This window comes from Alosa alosa, chromosome 12, assembly GCF_017589495.1.
Source record: "Alosa alosa isolate M-15738 ecotype Scorff River chromosome 12, AALO_Geno_1.1, whole genome shotgun sequence".
Classification (NCBI taxonomy): Eukaryota; Metazoa; Chordata; class Actinopteri; order Clupeiformes; family Clupeidae; genus Alosa; species Alosa alosa.
The window spans coordinates 9,879,498-9,900,419 of record NC_063200.1 but is presented as its reverse complement, the minus strand read 5'-3'; the positions used below and the strand labels follow the sequence as shown (position 1 = coordinate 9,900,419).

Sequence of the window (20,922 nt, the reverse complement as noted above, 5' to 3'; positions counted from 1 at the left end):
ACCGCATAACCTACTGCATTTTTGCCTGTGGCTGGGTCCCTGGAAGCAGAGCCATCAACAAACAGTTCCAGTTCAGCATTTGGCAGTGGTATATCAGCAAGGTCAACTCTGGGGGAGCACACATGATTAAGTTCGGCCACACAGTCATGTGGCTCACCATCATCAGCTGTGGGAAGAAGAGTAGTGGGATTAAGAACTGTGCACATCTGTATTGTGATATTAGGCATGTCTAACAATACTGTGTGATAACGGAGATATCGTGCTGCAGAGAGGTGAGAGGTGCGTTGTTCATGGAGTATGAGAGATACAGCTTGAGGAACCAACAGTGTGAGAGGTGAATAAGCAACAATGTCTCTAGAGGCTAGCACAGCCTTTTCAGTTGCTGCCAGCGCTCTGAGACACGAGGGCAGCCCTGCCGCCACAGGATCAAGTTTAGCAGAAAAAGAAGCAACAGGGCGCTGTCCCCCTCCAGGGTCCTGTAAAAGAACAGAGGTCATGTGTCCCCCCTTTTCATCAATAGTAAAAGGCTTGTCAGGATTGGGAAGGTCCAAAGTCTGAAGGGTTGGCACGGCCTACAGTCAGATTTGGGGGTGATCACCTCTGGTTTATCGTCTTTAATTAACCCAACGTCATACCGGTATTTGAGTTTTGCCCACAGAGTCTTAGGGACCTCCTTTAGTGCTGGAATGGCTGTAGCATCAGTCTCAGTCAACATGATAGTCAGTGTCAGTAGAAAGTGAAAACAGTCTCACAATTCGCTGCGCATGTGTTACCACACCAAAACATGGTTTTACATTGTCAGACTCTTACTAAATCACAAACAAATTTGTATCCAATCACTCACACGTTTACAGTCATCTGCCAAGCGCCAAGTCCTCCCACCCATCTGATTCCCTTTTTGCAAGCAAGACATGTGGAAGAACATGGGAAACATTTTCTGAAAACAATGTCTGAAACATTGTCTGTCAGTTTCTGTTTTATTGTAGGCCTACGCAAGAATGCTCATCAATGTAGTGACATAAAATAGAGGAAATGCATAGGCCTATACAGAAAATGCAATCTTTAAAATGTTAATGAATATTAGGTCTGTAGCATACAATTCAAACATTATTCAATATTCTGCAACTATGGCCTGTTCCATGATACGTTTTCAAAGCGAACATAGGTAAGATTTTTACTAGAATTGGGCTAAAACAACCATTAATACATGATTTGTTTGTGGATGTTGTTGTTTTTTTTGTACATATATTCTGCGGATACATTTCTGCCTATTATTACTGCTCTCAGTACCTCAGAGTCGCCCAAAAAATAAAGGTGGCCGTGATTTTTCAGTAGCTGGGCCCAAGTTGTGGAACAACCTGCCTTTTCACATTAGATCCACCAACTATTGGTGCTTTTAAAGCCAAGTTAAAAGAATATATGCTATCAATGGCTTTTAAATTAAGTGTGGAATGTAATTATATAGGCTATATATGTACATATTATTTTAGTTTTATTTTCCTGTTGTGCTTTTTTTGCCTTTGTTCATTATGTCTTCTATGATCTATTTATTTATTTATTTATTTGAGCACTTTGGTCAGCCAGAGGTTGTTTTAAATTGTGCTATATAAATAAACTTGACTATGACTATTGTATGATACACTACGCGGACGGCTACAATGTATATGGTAAATAGTAGCCAAAATGTAAAAGGTATCAGAATCCAGCAAAATGTTACACTAAGAATATTAGACCCCGCCCCTGTCTGTAAACTGATTGGTTACCCAGCGTGTTTGGGATTGTTGTGATGGGGAAACGGAGCCATCTTGTTTTATTTCTGTACTGGGTATGTTGGTAGTCTCAAAGTAGGTGCGCGGGGATCAAATTATGTAGTATATCGTTTGTGCTATATGTGTTTATAGTAGTAGTTACACTATGGGCCACGTTTTTTTCTATTATAAAATAATGAATAGCTAGATCGGATTTGTTTGCACGTTCTTGGCGAGGGTGTGCTAGTTCATATTCTCGGTTATTTTCTTTCTGTGTGGGTGAACTGCTATGAATGGAGGATAAATGTTGCCGAAGGCTGACAGCAGCAGTTCCGTCCTTGTCTTGTCTCTCCTGTTTGTTCTGACTCTGACGGATCCACCACGGACAGGTAAGTGCTTGTGGCTGTAACACATTTTGGCTGTTGATTGCTAACAGGAGCAGTGTAGCCAGCGAGTCAACTACTAACAACAGCTTGCTAGGCTAACGTTACCATGCTAGATAGCCAGTTTAGTGGTAGCAGCTAGCTGGTAACGTTAAAACGTTATACGATTATTTGGCATTTTGTGGTTTATGTTCATATATTTCAATATTTCATGTATGATAATGTACTAGTAATTATCATTTGTAAATCAGCATTTTAGCAAGCCAAGTAGCTGGACATTGGACAAGTTGTAAACTAACGTTTACGTTTGTGTTCACTTACTTAGGCCTTGAATTGGACATGGCCTGTTCTTACTAGAATACTGCCTCGGCTGAGATTTATACATGTAGTATCCATGCACAGGCGTTTCGTTCCTAATAGAGACGAAAGCCTACGAAGCGAAATCATACTTGTTTCACATCGATGGTCGGTATTTACATCATATATTTCAGCTGCGGTATTTATACACGACTCCGTAAAAGCAAGCTACCGCTAGCTGGATATTTAGCCATTTGGTTTTTAATCCGTTCTTTGCCTGCGCACAAAGGCACTTGCAGAGATCGTGTGTCAACAGTTAAGTAGAAAGGAGTAATATGTAGGCTAAGCTTTTGCACATGCAAGGGTGTTTTAGATTATTAGCCCTAAATATAGATGCAGACAAATTGAAGCTACTTGTTTTTGTTATTGTAATCAAGGCTATTGATTTAGTACGCTTGAGGTGATCACAGATGCTGCACTGCGTGTTAAATTGGATCCCTCTGTGTCCTTTAATGTACGCTAACTGACCTAATACGACGGGTGAATGCCCATTAGGTAGATATTTTACAGATATGGATTTCTGGTGGCATTTCTAAGGACGCAACATTTAGTTTACTGAGATGTGTCGGCTGTCAGACTCCCCCGACAGTCTAACTTAGACCAGTCCTTAGACTGGCAGGTGGTTGCATGTCAAAAGGTTAGTCTGTGTGGATTTAACGTCTGCACCAGTTAAGGGAGTTAAACAAGCATGGGTAATCTGAATGCTACAGTGCTAATTTTAAACCTTGGAGGATGCTGTCGTTGGGTAGCTGCTCTGTGTGCGGTGTCAGGGTGGCTGCCCCCCTTTGATTGACTGTGTGTATCTAGCCACACTTAGGCCACCTACGTTGCTCCTGAAGACATCTGTGCTGCGCTTTACAATGCAGAAATTCATGTTTTAAATGTCCAATGTTAAGAGTTAGTTTCATCCAAGACTAACAACCATGTAGGCGTAATTCCAAATGTTATACTGGCTCTGGTTGTGATTCTGCAATTAAAAGGGAGAAAACATATGTGTTAATATACATATAGGCCATTTTTTTTTTTTAAAGGACTCAACAGTAGATAACAACAGTTTGAGGTTGTGCCTGACTTAACTAACACACTATCCCACGGGCTCTTGGTGTTAGACATATCCAAACCAACACACTTGTGGTCTATTGTGCTAGTCTTGTCGGGCTCAAAGTGTGGTTTTGTGCCGAGTCAAATCAAAGCCACAAGACATGCCGTCCGTGACCAGTGACCAGGCCCAGCTGCAGAAGCAGTTTTAGTATTTGAGCAGGGCCACCTTTGCCTTCGCTGGTCTGTTTGCTTTGTTGGTCTGTGCTGCAGGCAGCATCATATGAGGTTTATGAATGAAACAGGGGAGACGATAGTGCTGCCACCTCTTCCGTCTTAAGGAGAGTGACACGGCCCGTGGGTGTTTGGTTCAGCCTCTCACAAGCTCCCAGAACAGCTTCAGAGTCGAGCTTAGTGCTACCACTTAATGCTTCACCCTCCACCTGCCACAGAAATGCTGAAACAGGTTAGTTCGACGCTGAGCGTTTTCCGCCAGCTTGACTTGTGAGATGAGGCCGAGACTGTGGGTGGTCTCCGACGTGATGTATTTTATGATGAGATGGCCGTGGACAGGTGGCCTGGATGGGGGCGCCATATCCTGACACACCCCCCACCCCCACGTACAACCACGGGCAAATGGAACACCGAGATAAATACCCTCACCTAATTAACAACTCCCTAGGTGGCCATAGACTCCCTGCAAGATGATGGCTACATTCCATTACTCAGTCGTGTGTGTGTGTGTGTGTGTGTGTGCGCGTGTGTGCACCTATCTGTCTTTGTATTGTGTTTTGATGTGTGTTTCTTCTCTCAGAGCTGGTCTTCTTTCACTCTGCTGTTGTGCTACTGCTACTGGTCAGTTAAGACTTTACCTGTTGTGTGTTTTGTTGCAGGCCCTCGACTAGCGTTGGCCAGGCTACTGTCAGGTAAGACGGAAAATCCCTGTCCTCCCCACTCCTGAATGTTGTAGTGGTCTTTCCCGCATGTCCTGATGGTTGCCTGCCACATTATCAATGACTGAAATCAGAATTGTCTGGCAGGCGCTTTAAGTTAGCCTAGTGTTTTGTAATGCACACTTACAGTCTTCCTGCTGTGCTTGTTGCATAGAGAATGTGCTTGTTGCATAGAGAATGTGAATGTTGTTATTAATGTCATGGTGAGAGAGAGACAACATGTGATGTTTGTCAAGTAGGATCCAGAAGAGGGAGTGGTGAAAGTCTCCATTCTGCATGCAGATTCGTCAGTTCACGCTGGAACTCCCGAATACCCTTACGCAGAGCCATATGCCCTTACGTATCTAAACAGGGGAACATTTTCTGCTTGTTGAGAGACTGGACTGGCATTTTCATTATTGAGTAGTAGAGGATCATGAAGTATCAGGTTGAATGGGGAGACATTTTTGGCTTCATTGGCGCATGGTGTAATTGCAGCCATAATTTCCGATGAATGTCACAGTGCCCCTCTCCTGAGAGAAGGGTGAGTGGTCCTAGAGCAGTCTGCTGTGGCGTGAGGACTCGTGACGTAGGCCTAGATCAGAGCTTTCACTGATGTTCACCAGGGAGCCTGTGTCCTCATACTCGTGTATATGTTGGAGGGTAATACAGGGTTTCTGCAGGGTCATATAAGGTCTTTAAAATGTAATAATATGAATCTAAATTCATATCTGAATGAATATGAATCCAACCATACAAAGTCTATACAATAAAATATAACACAGCACAGCAGGTGTTAAATATGTGTAGGTAGGTCTTGGTTATGCTCATTTAACGTTTCTTCAGCAGTGGTCAGTTAATTTTTTTGCAGCATAGATTGAAGTTGTTTGACATTGTAGGGCTTTCTCTCAACATAAATAGGCCTACAGTATCATAATATATATGTAATATTGTGAATGTAAAATATGTCATAACTTGACAAGACTCTCCCTTTAACAATAACCTTGTAACTTGTGTAGAAGGTCAGAGAACAAAATGATTTACTTTGCTTGCTGACAATTCTGAGACTCTGATTTTCCTTTGCCATTGTCTTGTTGAAACCTGCAGAATCCCTGTAAGCTATTCATGTACTCTGTACTTATGAAGTTGATCACATTGGGTGACGCGACCAAGGAAAAATGTCTGTGCCTGAAAATATCTGTTTTCAAATCTTAAAACGACCTGGCCCATGCCTGAGTTTAGGCACAGAGTCTGATAACTTTAATTCCTTCATGAGGTGGACCAAGCCCCCATGGTTCCTAACCCAGTACTCTGTCCTTACGAAATGGGTCACATTAGGCAGACAGACCCAAAACCAAAAGGGACAGTCTCAGCTTTCTTCTGGATGAGTGAATCTGTCAGTGGAGTCTAGCTGGTGCTTCACAAATCATTCTACACTCTGACTATTATTCATCAAAGCAGAGAAGTCCAGTCACGGCTATTTCAGCTGAGCTTTGCACTTTTCTGTGCTTGTTAGCACAGTAGTGTGTCCTTATGGTGGCAGGTCATGCTAGCTAGCACAGTAGTGTGTCCTTATGGTGGTGGGTCATGCTAGGTAGACAACTGCCCTGTGACTCACAGCTATGTCAAGTCAACTTATTTATATAGTGCATTTGCTACACAGAGGGAATTCAATGTGCTTTAAACAAAAGCAAACAGGAATAGCTAATAAAAGCATAGAAGGGCAATAGTCAAAAAATAGTTTTAAAAGTAAAGAATAACAAAAAAAAATGTCAAGGCTGCTGAGAAGTAGCCTATCTACCCATTGGGAATGATTTGGGGTGTGTGTAAAAGAACATCACGGCCTGTAACTTTGTTTAACAAAGACAAATATACACCCACTAACCCACTGTGGGCAGCCGTTAGCGCTTCGGACTTGTAACTGGAGAGTTGCTGCTTCGAACCCCGACCAGTAGGCACGGCTGAAGTGCCCTTGAGCAAGGCACCTAACCCCTCACTGCTCCCCGAGCGCCGCTGTTGAGACCAAATTTGCCTCACGGGATCAAAAGAGTATATATACTTATACTTAACCAAAACTGACCTCCTCTGTTGTCTTCTGGGTGAGTGTATGTGTTAGTGGAGCTGGTGCTTTAGAAAAGTCTCCCCAATGACTGCTCTTCAGTTGATAATCTATGCATGCATTCTCATTAATCATATCGCCTGAATTTGCTAACAAGCTTGACTTTGATTCTCTCTCTCTCTCTCTCTCTCTCTCTCTCTCTCTCTCTCTCTCTCTCTCTCTCTCTCTCTCTCTCTCTGTCTCTGTCTCTGTCTCTGTCTCTGTCTCTGTCTCTGTCTCTGTCTCTGTCTCTGTCTGTCTGTGTGTACGTACAGAGCAGCGTTGCAGCCCTGGCCAGTTTGCCTGTCGCAGTGGGAAGGTGCAGTGTATCCCTTTGGACTGGCAGTGTGATGGCTGGAATGCCTGTGATGACAAGAGCGATGAGATGGACTGCCCTCGTAAGTACCAACACGAAACTCACTCTCACTCACTAACACGCGCGCACACACACACACACACACTCATGTTGTGTGTGTGCATATATATGTGTGTGTGTGTGTTGAACTGCACCCGTAACTACCAACATGAAACACAAATATGGGACTGGCGTAACAAAAATAAAAATATCCTGAAAGACAGGTAAAATAAAAGGAGAGTTAGACACAGCAGCTTTTCATGTTTTCTCCCAAATTGCATCTGGTTTATTTATTCAGAATAAATCACAAAATATCTGTGCATTAATCATTTTGTTCAAGTTCCAGTGTGGTGTACAATATACATATAAAGTATATCATATCTAAATATATAATAGTAGATAGCAATCTTATCCCCAATGCATACATAAACAATTCATACAAAACATTGCCATATTGCCATCTCCCGAAATAACACTATCACATATCATATACCCTATATTCCCATTCCAACATATCAGTTATCCAAGGCCACTGTGGCTGCATAGAGTACTTTAACATGGCTACATTGTAATTAAAGTTGTAGCTGCATATAGCTGCCTAGCGAATACTGGACTAAAGCATTCAAACTGCATTTGATTACTGACAAAGGCTACAAGACATAAGAATCACTTTAAATCACTTAAACTAAACAGCAATGACCATTTACAAAACCATTTGTAAACCCTGTGTGTTGACTAATTCATACTTGTTCAAGTTGGCAAAATAACAGTTTCTAAAACCAGTGTGTACTTATTTATTCTCATTAAAGTTGGCAAAATAATCGTTTCTAAAACCAGTGTGTATACTTATTCATTTTCACCCGTGCGTATTTGCTAAATGATACTCATTAAACTTGTCAACATAATCGCTTCTAACAAGCAGAGTGTCGGAGCTCAAAATGCTATGTTACATGAACATGGACCAAGAGACGGCAGCTAGCCGTCTGCAATACTGTTATTCCAGTTTGCTGCCACAGCTTGTTCGCGAGACGGTAGCTGCTAGCTAACTGTTTACAGTAGCCTACCTCAGCTAGCTGCCTTGATCAACGGCAAACTTTCTATTTACACTTTTATTGTTAGATTATAAACAACACTACAATCAGTTATTAAACAGACATTAAGAAAAAGGGTGATACCCCAACAAGTAAAGATGGGTAGTTTACCCATTACTGACCTGAAAGACAGGTGAAATAAAAGGAGAATGACAGTGTATATACATATACATAGATATCATATTTATTTACTAATAAACATATGACCAATGTGGTCACCTGTTTTGGGTGCGCCACACATGCACGCACGCACACACACACACACACACACACACACACACACACACACACACCCAGTCACATGTATATGTGCACACACACACAGGGGTAAGAGCAATGGACTACACTCTAGAGTACCAACAAGAAACTAATACACACACACACACACACACCGTGATGAGAGCAATGAGGTGGACTGCACATGTATGCCAAGAATTGTTAAACACTATACAGACTATTTCATAGCAACTCTCATTCTCCCCAAACACAGGGGACTAATACACACACACACACACCATAGCAACTCTCATTCTCCCCAAACACAGGGGACTAATACACACACACACACCGTGATGAGAGCAATGAGGTGGACTGCACATGTATGCCAAGAATTGTTAAACACTATACAGACTATTTCATAGCAACTCTCATTCTCCCCAAACACAGGGGACTAATACACACACACACACACCCAGTCACATGTATATGTGCACACACACACACACCGTGATGAGAGCAATGAGGTGGACTGCACATGTATGCCAAGAATTGTTAAACACTATACAGACTATTTCATAGCAACTCTCATTCTCCCCAAACACAGGGGACTAATACACACACACACACACCCAGTCACATGTATATGTGCACACACACACACACCCAGTCACATGTATATGTGCACACACACACACACACACACACACACACACACACACACCCAGTCACATGTATATGTTACACACACACACAGGTAGAGCAATGGACTACACTCTAGAGTGCCAACAAAGAAACTACACACACACACACACACACACACAGAGGGAAGCAAGCCCTTTAAAGGGAAGTAGATAACCTTATACAACATTCTGACATGCACAAACCTATCCACAAGTACACCAAAAATACATTCTGCAAATGTTGGAAGGAACCTCAGACACAGAACATAACTATGCACGCAAGCACATACACAGACACACACACTCACACACATGCACGACCCCACTATGATCAGATAAAAAAAAATGGTTTGTTTAAAAAGCAGAAAATGGTTTGTTGTCATTCAGATTGATAAATGATGACTGTAATTTCTTCTGGGCCAAGAGAACTCTGAAAACCAAAACAATCTTTTCTCTGGAAAAAAACAGCAGGAACCCAAAACATAATATTGTGAGTCTTAAGTAGGCAGTGTGTGGCTTCCCCTTTCATAGCATGCTGGGCTGTAAACAGTTTATGAGTCTTTGAGTGTGGCCTGTGTTGTGGCTAAAACACTTGCTAGCGACAGTTATGTTGGCGACGAGGCTAAAACACTTGCTAGTGGTCCAGACACTAGAGAGACAAGAAAGAGACAGAGAAGAAGGTGGAGGGAATGAAGGAGGGATGTGGTAAAGATTGAGATGGAGACAGAAAGTCAGGCAGAGAAAGACACACACAGACACACACACACAGACACACACACACACACACACACAGACACACACACAGACACACACACACACACACACACAGACACACACACACAGACACACACACACACACACACACACAGACACACACACACAGACACACACACACAGACACACACACACACAGACACACACACACACACACACACACAGACACACACACACACACACACACACACACACACACACACACACACACACACACACACACACACACACACAGACACACACACACAGACACACACACACAGACACACACACACACACACACACACACACACACACACACAGACACACACACACACACACACACACACACAGACACACACACACAGACAGACACACACAGACAGACACAGACAGACACAGACAGACACAGACAGACACAGACAGACACAGACAGCATGCCTTAGTAAGAGCCCTTATTAGGCCGAGGGGGTTGAGAGGGCAGATTTGTTCACCATGTGACCTTTGTTGTCTTGTAGTTAACTTGTGACTGAGCTTACACACACACACACACACACACACACACACACACACACAAACATCCACTGTTCAGATGCCACCAAACGAGGTCAGACACTAACTGTATAATGCTGTTAGAGAGAATGGCTGTTTGCCAGTGTCGCTGTACTAGATTAGCTAGGACTCTTGGGCTTAGTAGAAACCCAACGGGATGTTCCATGTTTCTCTGTCTGTGCCTGTCAGTATCTATCTACATTGTGCACGTAACACCTTCTCAAGCAGGACGTAAGCACTTGATGCTGTAATGGGGAAACCTTTGACTGAGTAGCAGTTGGAGTCTTTGTACAGCCAGCTCAGCTGACACGCTTTGATCTTACCCTGTTTTACATCTGTTGTTTTTCTTTTGGAGGTCTGTCGCTGTCTTTGCCAAGTATTGATGTTCGAAAAACACGTCATCATCATTAAAGCAGCCTTTGAATGTTTTCACATATCGCTGCATGTCGCTTCAGTACCTCATCTAGAAAGCTGCTAAGGTTATGAGCCACACACACACTCACACACTCACACACTCACTCCTTACACCTGTGTTTCTCTCCTTGCAGACATAAAGGAGGAGCGGAATCGCTACGGCAACAGCTACGACCAGGTGGAAGATGTGATGGGTGTGGCCCAGCCTGTGCGCTTCAACAGTAAGTACCCCCAGGAAGTGCAGACCCTTAATGTGGCGTTGGCACCGCTGAGGAAGTGCAGACCCATATCGTGGCGTTGGCACCCTTATCGTGGCGTTTGCACTGCTGAGGAAGTGCAGACCCTTAACGTGGCGTTGGCACCCTTAACGTGGCGTTGGCACCCTTAACGTGGGGTTGGCACCGCTGAGGAAGTGCAGACCCTTAATGTGGCGTTGGCACCACCAGGGCTCGAAATTAGCTTTTTTTTTTTTTCTCCGTGTCCCGCAGCTGTCCCGAATTCTACTTGGCACTGTCCCAGACTTAAACACCAGTGTCCCAAATTCAAGTTCTTGTTTTTTCCCATTCTACTTAATAAACAGCATAATAATCAGTAACTTGCATCACTTAATTAACTCATTCTGGTCCACCATGTCAGTTCTGAACAATTTATTAAACACCATTTTATTATTAATCATCTGCTGTTTCACACAACACTCATTTTCAGAGATTGCTCATTGTCCATCGTTTTGACGGACAGGGTTTGCAGGGACGGATAGGGTGCTATTTTCACGTGTCTTTAATTTTAAGTTTGGTTTGGTTTGGTGTGATGTCATGGCCACAGATCTCAGTGAAAACAATAAGTAGCGTGGGAAATTACCACAAAGCTGTCAGATAGGCTACTCTCCTGCCGCGCTCTCACCCTCTTGTGCACACTCATGCGTTCCCAATTAAATTAAGTAGCAAAACATAGTTAGATCTGCTGCAACTATGTATCTCGATGTAACAAGCTGTTTTGACATTGTAAACGTTCTCTAAGAAGAGTGTAAAGCAGTTTGCAGTAGCCTAAAGTTAACCACAACGTCGTCTATTGCTGGAAACTATGATATCCTAATTAAATGCTCTACAGGCCGGATTAAAGTGCGTATTGGGACGGATCTATGATAAACTAATAAATGCTCGGCGGGCCAGATTAAAGTGCGTGGTGGGCCGCAGTTTGGACACCCCTAGCCTTAGAACTGCCACAGCGAAAATGTCAAATGCTAACTTAAATAACTGTTTTCATTGTTATAGGCTACCTTGCAACACTATCGTTTTGTCAAATCACAGTTGCAGTAGGCTATTTAGCTCAGCATGATATTGGTGACGTTTGTCTGTCACTGACAGAAAACACGCAGGGTTTTAGTCAGAGGACTGTCATCTCGTTTTTTTAGAACACCAGTGTAACTTTAGGCCTCTATATCGGAAAGTGACCCATTAGGCATACCGCCCGTGCCCTATTTTTGTGTCGGCCTATGAGTCACTTAATATTAATTTAACCAATACCGCAGATTCCTAAAGAAACGCAAGCACCCAGCCCATTTGGGTATCTTACTATATAGACTCAAAAATAACATTGTAGCCTACAGTGTTTTGAAGAGCAGTAGCTTAAACAGTGTTGTAAGGCTGCGTGTTCAAAACCGCTTCTTTACAGATCAGCTGGCTAACACTGTTTTTGCCAGCTGCCCGTTACGCCAGGTCAAATTTTGTATAATTTTATTCAGATGAGAAAAATACGTTTAGATTCCCATGTGAACAGTTCAGGAAAAAAGTACCTATTTTGACATTTGCTTTGCCATTTTTCTACTGTCCCAGAGTTGTCCCAGACATCATTCTATTGTGTTCCGGAAGCATTTGTTATGGTCCTCGGGATGTCGGCACATCGTTAATTACTAGCCCTGGGCACCACTGAGGGAAATTACTTGGCTCCAGGCATGGTCTACTTGTAGCTGCGTTCCCACCAGCAAGCGCCAGTAGCCCAGTTTAGCTCTTCACTCACGTGTGGCACAGAACAGATATGTGTAACGGCAATTATGCTGCTGGGCTGTTCCAGCCAGGCAGTCTGGTCAGTTGTGTCTGCTGGTGACTTTAGAGAAAGATGTAAAAGGCAGTTGGATCAGATTAAGATGTAAAAGGCAGTTGGATCAGATTAAGGAGATGGAGGAGAGTGCAGCTGGACCTGGTGACTAAAGCTGAGTATGCCCTCTGTCTGCCCTCTCCTCTATCTGCCCTCTGTCTACCCTCTGTTTGCCCTCTCCTCTGTTTGCCCTCTCCTCTGTTTGCCCTCTCCTCTGTTTGCCCTCTCCTCTGTCTGCCCTCTCCTCTATCTGCCCTCTATCTGCTCTCTGTCTGCCCTGGCTCTTTGGCCTTGAAGTGGAGCTGCATGTTTAGTACCCAGAGACTGGGTTGTGGGGTCAGGTGGGGGTATGGGGTCAGGTGGGGTGGGGTGCAAGGTCAGGTGGGGTGACCTCTCTATCCCTTCGCTATAAGGGGTGAGTGTATCCTGGCTGGTGCCCATGTTTACTCCTTTCATTACTCGACCTCTGACCTTTTCGTCTTGCCCACAGAGAAGTGCCCGACTGGCTGGCACCACTACGAGAGGACGGCCAGCTGTTACAAGGTGTACCTGCGCAGCGAGAACTACTGGCAGGCGGTGGACACCTGTCAGAAAGTCAACGGGTCGCTAGCCACCTTCGTCACCAACGAGGAGCTGCAGTTCATCTTAAAGATCGAGGAGGACTTCGACGAGAAGGTCTGCGAGAGGAAGGACCAGTGCAAGTGAGTGAATCGTGGTGACATCTCCTACTGAGCAGGATTAGCATTGCAACATCACATCGTGTGTGTGTGTGTGTGTGTGTGTGTGTGTGTCTGTCTATGTACAAGCATTTGGATATTAAAAGGTAGCTACAAAGGTGCACATCTGATTTTTCTTCTGTTTGGTTATAAAACTTTATGTGTGTGTGTTACGTCTCCAGGTTCTGGGTGGGCTACCAGTATGTGGTCACTTATCAGAACCACTCGTTCGAGGGACGCTGGGAGGTTGCCTACAAAGGTGAGTCCCTGGCCCTCTCATTGGCTCTCATTTTAATGTACATGATCTATCTTGTGTCTAAGCATTAAACATGATGACTGATAGAAAGCTAACGATGGCATGTAAAGGTTTAGGTTCCCTTCCCAATGCAGATATGGATATTGTATTGAAAATATAAGTGCAATGCTTAAAGGGACACCAGGCAACGTTTTTGTGTTAATTACTCATCTTCGTAAGTCGGTATATGGTTAAATGACTCATTACAGGGCGAATGAAGACTCTCTCATACCCGCCCTACTGCCTGTAGAAATATCCCGCTTGCAAGTTCAGTGTATCATTGCCGCCAACCGAGCAGGATCAGTTTACATCCTGCATCCACAGCACAGAGGCAGGCTAACGAAACGCTAGCGATTGTTGCAAACGTGTGTATAATGGCAGAGCCGGCGAAGAAGCAGCGAAAACCCTTGACGGAAGATGCAAAGAAAAGGAAAAGATCTTCAGACCGAGCGAGGGGGAGTTTCGTAGAGAAAAAGCATCAGGCTTGCCTGGTGTCCCTTTAATGTCTATTGTCAATGCTGTGTTTAATGTCCAGGCCCAATGGAGGTGATCCTGCCCCCAGAGGGTCTGACCAGCTTGTTGCGTGAGGCGGCGCCCCCCCAGGACAACGTCTTCTGCGGTCAGCTGCAGCGCTTCCAGATGCGGAGTATGAACGAACATGGGCTGCACAGCTGGCACGCAGAGAACTGCTACAAGAAGTTCCCCTTCCTCTGCAAGAGGAGTACGTGACCTCTCCTCTCCTCTCAGTTCCACTTCCTCTTCTCTTCTGTCATCCCATCTATTCCCTCACCTGCCTTCCTCGCGCGTCCTCCTCTCCTCATTTCTCTCTTTTCAATTCTCTTCTCTTCTCCTCTTCTTTTCTCCTCCTCTCACGTGTCCTCTCCTCTCCTCATTTCTCTCTCTTCTATTCTCTTCTCTTCTCCTCTCACATGTCCTGCTCTCCTCTCCTCATTTCTCTCTCTTCTCCTCTCCTCCACTCCTTTCCTCTTCTCTTCTCCTCCTCTCACGTGTCCTCCTCTCCTCTCAGCATGAATTTGGTTTGATGTGTACCAGGGCACGTGGGCCTTGAGAAGTGCTGCTGGCGCTCCTGCTGTGGTGAAGCCTGGAGTGGGAGGAGGTTTGATCACTGCAGTGTGTGTGTGTGTGTGTGTGTGTGTGCTGCTCCCACCACAGCAATAAACCACTTCCTCACCCACTTCAGGTAGAGAAGGTGCGCGCGCGCGTGTGTGTGCGGGGTAGATGGAGTGCATGACTTGTACTCATACACTTCAGTTGTACGAGTGTGTGTGTGAGAGGGAGACAGAGAGGTGTTCTATTGTGCTTTGGGTGTTTAGTATTACTGAGCCTGTGCATCCTCCTCCTCCTCCTCCTCCTCCTCCTCAGGACAGACTTGCGTGGACATCAAGGACAACGTGGTGAACGAGGGCTACTACTTCACGCCCAAGGGTGATGACCCATGCCTGAGCTGCACGTGCCACGACGGCGAGCCCGAGATGTGTGTGGCCGCGCTGTGTGAGCGCCCGCAGGGGTGCCAGCACTTCCGCAAGGACCCCAAAGAGTGCTGCAAGTTCACCTGCCTGGATCCAGGTACGCACACACACACACACGCGCTCACGCATGCATGCACGCACACACACACATATATTTATTAACACACATATACACACATACCAGGGGCCCGTTGCACAAAAGCAGAATTAAGACATCCGGGATAAGTTACTGAGCTGCGCTCAATGAATCCAAAACAAGAGCGTACAGGCTTAATTGGTTGCACAACGAGCAAGCCAGGATGATCAGACACGGATTCATCAAGCCAGGTGAAACCTATCCTGGATAAGTCTTGGCAGCACGGCTCCCTCAAATAGACCCCGCCACCGATCACAGATTCACTGATTCACCATGGCAACTAGAGCGGCTTCATTGCTTCTTCTACGGTGTAAAGTAGGTAGCGATAGCCTTTTCACAACAGCAACAAACAGCAACACCTCTGTTTAGGAAAATATTGCAATTAGTGTCGCGACCACCACGCGCGAAATGGTTACGGCGCTCCCGTGACGTCACATTGTCGCATGACGGGTCGGGAATTGCAAGTATGTAAAAGTTAATTAATGATCAAGTTTAAATAATGACAGTGGGTCTAGTTATATGTGATAACAATGTGTAGTGGGCAGTGAACATAACATATCCTGCTGCCCCCTATCCCGCTTTTGTGCAACTGGATCACAGATAAATTGAGCCAGGATAACCAAGATATCCTGGCTTAATCCCTTATCCTAGTTTTGTGCAATAGGCCCCAGGACAGAAACTTGTGCACACATATTCCATATATTCATACAGTTATTTCACACACACACACATTTATAAACACGCATATATAAACACACATATACACACATACCAGGACAGAGACTTGTGCCCACATATTCATACAGTTATTTCACACTCACACACACACACACACACACTCACACACACACTCATACTTACATGCATAAACAAATAATCTTATTGGTTCTGCTAGAACGTAACCTAACCACCTAACCACTACCTAAGTAAATGTTTAATATGTGTGTTGTACCATTGTTGTAAATGCATCTCTTTCCCCTTTCTTTCATGCATTCTGTTTCTTGCTCTCTTTTTTTTCGTTCTTTCCTTTTTTCTTTTTTTTCCACACACATCTATCTTTATTTTGTCTCTTATCAATAATTCTATTTCTCTCCTGTCTCTTCCCCGTTCTTCCTCTGTGTGTGTGTCCTCCTGGCCTGCAGATGGCAGTAGTCTGTTTGACTCCATGGCCAGTGGCATGCGTCTGATAGTCAGCTGCATCTCCTCCTTCCTCATCCTCTCTCTGCTCCTCTTCATGGTCCACCGCCTCCGACAGAGACGCCGCGAACGCATCGAGACCCTCATCGGGGGCAACCGTAAGAACACACACACACACACACACACGCGTTTGATATTTTTGTTGTCATTTGTAAGCTCAGAAGGGGTGTGTGTGTGTGTTGACCTGTTTGTTGTCCCCTCCAGTTCATCACTTCAACCTGGGCCGGCGAGTGCCAGGTTTTGACTACGGGCCAGATGCCTTCGGGACGGGCCTGACTCCCCTGCACCTGTCAGATGATGGTGAGGGCGGGGCTTTCCACTTCCAGGAGCCGCCCCCACCCTACGCGGCTTATAAGTACCCCGACATCCAACACCCCGATGACCCCCCGCCCCCCTACGAAGCCTCCATCAACCCTGACAGCCTCCTCTACGTGGACCTGGGTATGCTCTCTTTTGGTTACACTAGGGGTGTGTGTGTGTGTGTGTGTGTGTGTGTGTGTGTGTGTGTGTCAGTCATTCCCACTTACATTGTTTGTTGATTTTTTTTTCTCTATGTTTATATGCTGTGTTGGCCTCATGTGGGTATAAGAGCCTATGTTATTAAATTGGTAAAGTTGTACTGTCATACTTGGTGACACCTATTTACAGTGACACCTAGTTACAGTGACAGAAATCAATCAAGTGGCATTGGGAGCAGTAACATTCCCGTCTTTAACAATCTCTTAGGCTCAGTAGTACCGATCCCTAATATCAATCTCTTAGGCTCAGTAGCGATATATCCCTAATAATCCCTAATATCAATCTCTTAGGCTCAGTAGTGATATATTCCTAATAATCCCTAATATCAATCTCTTAGGCTCAGTAGTGATATATTCCTAATAATCCCTAATATCAATCTCTTAGGCTCAGTAGTGATCTGTCCCAAATATCAAGTTAAATGTGGATTATATCTATGACCTCTTGTTGGCACAGTTTTGCATTTCATATGTGGAAAAAGCATTTGAGAGTGCTACTGCATTAGTAGAAGTAGCACTATCCATGTTAACGTGTGTGTGTGTGTGGTGTGTGTGTGTGAGCATGTGTGGTGTGTGTGCACGTGTGTGTGTTTGCGCGTGTGCAGCAAATAGAGAGGTAAGGGAGGTGATAACAGATGTGTCCTCTAATGCCTTATTCTTGTGCTTTCTCTCTGTGTGTGTGTGTCTCCTCAGCGAGGAACGGTATGCCGGTGAGCATGGGTCAGATGAGCATGGTGGAAGCGGGCGTTGCAGGTGAGGGTTCGGTTCTGCCCCCCCTCCCTCCGCCCCCCGCGCCTCAGGAGCGCGAAGACTCCATCGACAGCAGCACCTTCCTGGTGGCCCCCGACACCCCCACCGAGAGCAGGGGCCCTGGGGGGCCACAGGAGCCCTCAGACTACAGCAGCGCCCCCTCTCTCAGCACAGTGGTATAGACCTGCAGCGGGACAGAGAGCGAGAGATGGAGAGATGAACAGACCGAGAGGGGAGGGAGAGAGAGAAGGGGGCTGGAGGAAGAGGAGGAGGAGGTGGTGGTGGTGGAGATACTTCAGTGAAATGAGATCAAAAGGAAGGAGATGAGAAGCTCTATGCTCTTTTCATCCAAGAGACGAGAGATGGCGGCTAAACTCATGGAGACACTAAAGAGACAGAAACGAGAGCCCACAGAACAGCAAAGGAGGTGCTCTTCACTTGGGCACACACACGAATGAACTGGGACTGTGTGTGTGTGTGTGTGTGTGTGTGTGTGTGTGTGCGCGCCTGCCGATGTGTGTTTACACGACGTGACGGGTGCGTTTCTGTACAGAACTGAGATCTTGTGAGATTTCCCCGAGATCGGACACTACTGAGGCTGACCGTTGGTTTTGCTTTGTGGTGATTTCTTTTTTTGTTTTGTTTTTAAGCAGACGAAGCAGCTTGTACGTGTCATTTGGTTGTGGTAGGTCCCCTCAGCGTCCTCCTCCCGCGCACGCACTCCTGTACATATGGGCCACGGCCCCTCGCCTGGCTCCTACGGCTCGCTCGCTTTTGCTTTTTGTTGTTGTTTATTGTTTGTTGTTTTTTTTGTTTTTTTTCGATTTCTCCTCCCTGTCCCATAGTCCTCCACCTGTTGCCCACGGAGACCGGATGGGCACACCGGCATCACAAAGACTCACGGGTAGTCACGACAACGTCGGCCACAGAACCGGATGGACGGACTTGTTGCTGCGGCAGGCGTGACCTTTTGAGCTATGCCCTTTTGAGTTGTGCTGGCCTTGCAGGACCCGGTCAGATTCCCGAGGTCAGTAGGCAGCCGCGGTGAGGATGGCAGCAACTTGGGGCTGGCCACGTGACATGTGTGCCGCAGCACGGTAGCTTCCTATTGGCCTCACGCTCAGCGTTAGTGGTACGGACGCGTGTGTGTGTGTGTGTGTGTGTGTGTGTGTGTGTGTGTGTGTGTGTCGCAGCACGGTAGCGTCCCATTGGCCTCGCACCCAGCGTTAGTGGTACGGACGACACCAGACAGACCACCGTCCGCCGCCGGTGTCCTCGAGACTTTCTGTCTGGGTCGTCGTTCCTTCCTGTTTTGTTTCTATTGTCTGTTGTGGTACTATAAGCACACTCGTGTGTGTGTGTGTGTGTGTGTGTGTGTTTGTGTTTGTCTGGTTACTGAGTTGTGGTGATAATGATGGATCATGATCATTAGGTTTTCTCTTGGAACTGTGCCTCAGGACATACACCGAAAACACACTCTCACACACGTATACTCACTACAGTAATAAAACTGCAGTGGAGACTCTACTGTTCATGCGAACCAGCCAATAGGAGCTCTGCAGTGTGAAGCGGCTTGTGTGATTGGCTGGCCCTGAAGAGCTGTGTGTGGTGGTAACAACAGCTCCATCTGGTGGATGAGTGCTGCCATCAGCTCACACTAAGGTGTGTGAATGAGCGAGCCTGTGTGTTTGTGTGCGTTTGGTTGTTATTGCTTATTTTGTTGTTTACTTTTGTTTTCTTTTCAATTGTACTTTTGTCAAACGTATGCCATGCAGACTATGACCTCTTCACTAGTCTTTTGCTTTGACTGTATGTATTTGACACAGCATGTGTAGCGAACATGAAAAGGCTATTGACTTTTTTTTCCTCAGTATTTTGCACATGACTCTCTCTGCTATGCTGTTTCTTTATTTGTTTTGACTGGTCAGTCCTGCAGGCAACCATTAAAGACTTCAGGGGTCAGAGGGCTGAGGTCAGGGCTTCTTTAACACCATAGGTTCAGGACTTTTGTGATCGTTTGACCATAATCTGCATGTTTGTTCATTTAAGCTGGTTGACTGATGACCCCCCATTCCCATCCGTCGGTAGGTCCACCTGAGTTGTTTGCCCCAATGCTAGAGAGCGTTAGGGATGCCCAAAGTTTCACGAGAGAGGCCGTGTGACTAACGTTACATGGCCCTAGAATTGGACATGACAATCATTTCAGGTTCATAGAACAGACAACTGGCCTTCCATCAGTAAGGTAGGGGGAAAATACTAGTTTGACTGGGCTGTTTTTATTTATTTATTTTAGTTAACTAGTTAATTGTAGAGGGTCATGCGGGGCAACACTAGAGAGAGTGTGTGTGTGTGTGAGAGAGAGAGAGAGAGGTGAACGCTGGACGAAGGTTTACAATTGAACCACCATTAAACAATTTGCAATGTTTATACACAAGTATGTTGAGGAAAACATGTTTGCCTCGAACGCCTGCCTCTGTTAAAAGAATTTGAACTGCGTGCGTGTGTGTGTGTGCGTGCGTGCGCGTGTGTGCGTGCACTGTATGGTGAGATGAGTCTAATGCAGTGTCTGCAGAGACACACAAGCTTTGTAGGATATTGAGCTGAAATCAAGCACCAGCGCTGCCCTGTTGTCTTTGATGAACTGTCTGCAAAGCTCTCCACGGCATCGACGTCATATATGAAATGTCTGACTTTTTAGTTTCTTTAGTTCTATTTGCGTTGGCACAGACAATCCTCTGTGAAGGATCAGTGAACTCTAATGTTAAAAAGAGATTTTTTTTTTCTGTGTATGTAAAGAGGTAGGAATTCAAGGCGAGTATGTTAATGATTTGAGTGTGAACATGTGTTTGTTTTTATTTGTTTTGTTGATTTTTGTTTTGTTTTTGCTTTTCCTTTCCCTTACCCCTCGTTTGGACCTGAGGTGCATGTTGTAGTGTTTTTGGGCATGCTCAGATCGTCTCTGTTTGTTTGTTTGTTTGTTTGTTTGTTGTTTTGTTTGTTTGTTTTTTAACCCACTCCGTGCTGAAGCCCCCCCCTCCTGCCAACACAGCCCACACAGGCATGGCTCTGGACTGGGTTGCAGTTGGACCTGTTCCAGATCGGGTCAGGA

At 45.3% G+C, this 20,922-nt stretch overlaps 1 protein-coding gene across 2 annotated transcripts; it reads left to right on the top strand.

The window, feature by feature from the left end:
- Positions 1–1,786: 1,786 nt before the first annotated feature.
- On the top strand, positions 1,787–18,048 carry dgcr2 (DiGeorge syndrome critical region gene 2). 2 transcript variants are annotated; one of them, XM_048259861.1, is made up of 11 exons: positions 1,787–2,137; positions 4,420–4,452; positions 6,832–6,954; positions 10,755–10,841; positions 13,205–13,415; positions 13,613–13,689; positions 14,261–14,446; positions 15,109–15,312; positions 16,494–16,646; positions 16,753–16,989; positions 17,757–18,048. In XM_048259861.1, the coding sequence occupies exons 1-11, from the start codon at positions 2,053–2,055 to the stop codon at positions 17,993–17,995; spliced, it is 1,635 nt and encodes a 544-aa protein (XP_048115818.1). In that variant the 5' UTR covers positions 1,787–2,052; the 3' UTR covers positions 17,996–18,048. The 2 variants fall into 2 exon arrangements, with proteins under 2 accessions (XP_048115818.1, XP_048115819.1); XM_048259862.1 differs by lacking the exon at positions 4,420–4,452 and having other exon boundaries at positions 1,788–2,137.
- Positions 18,049–20,922: the final 2,874 nt, after the last annotated feature.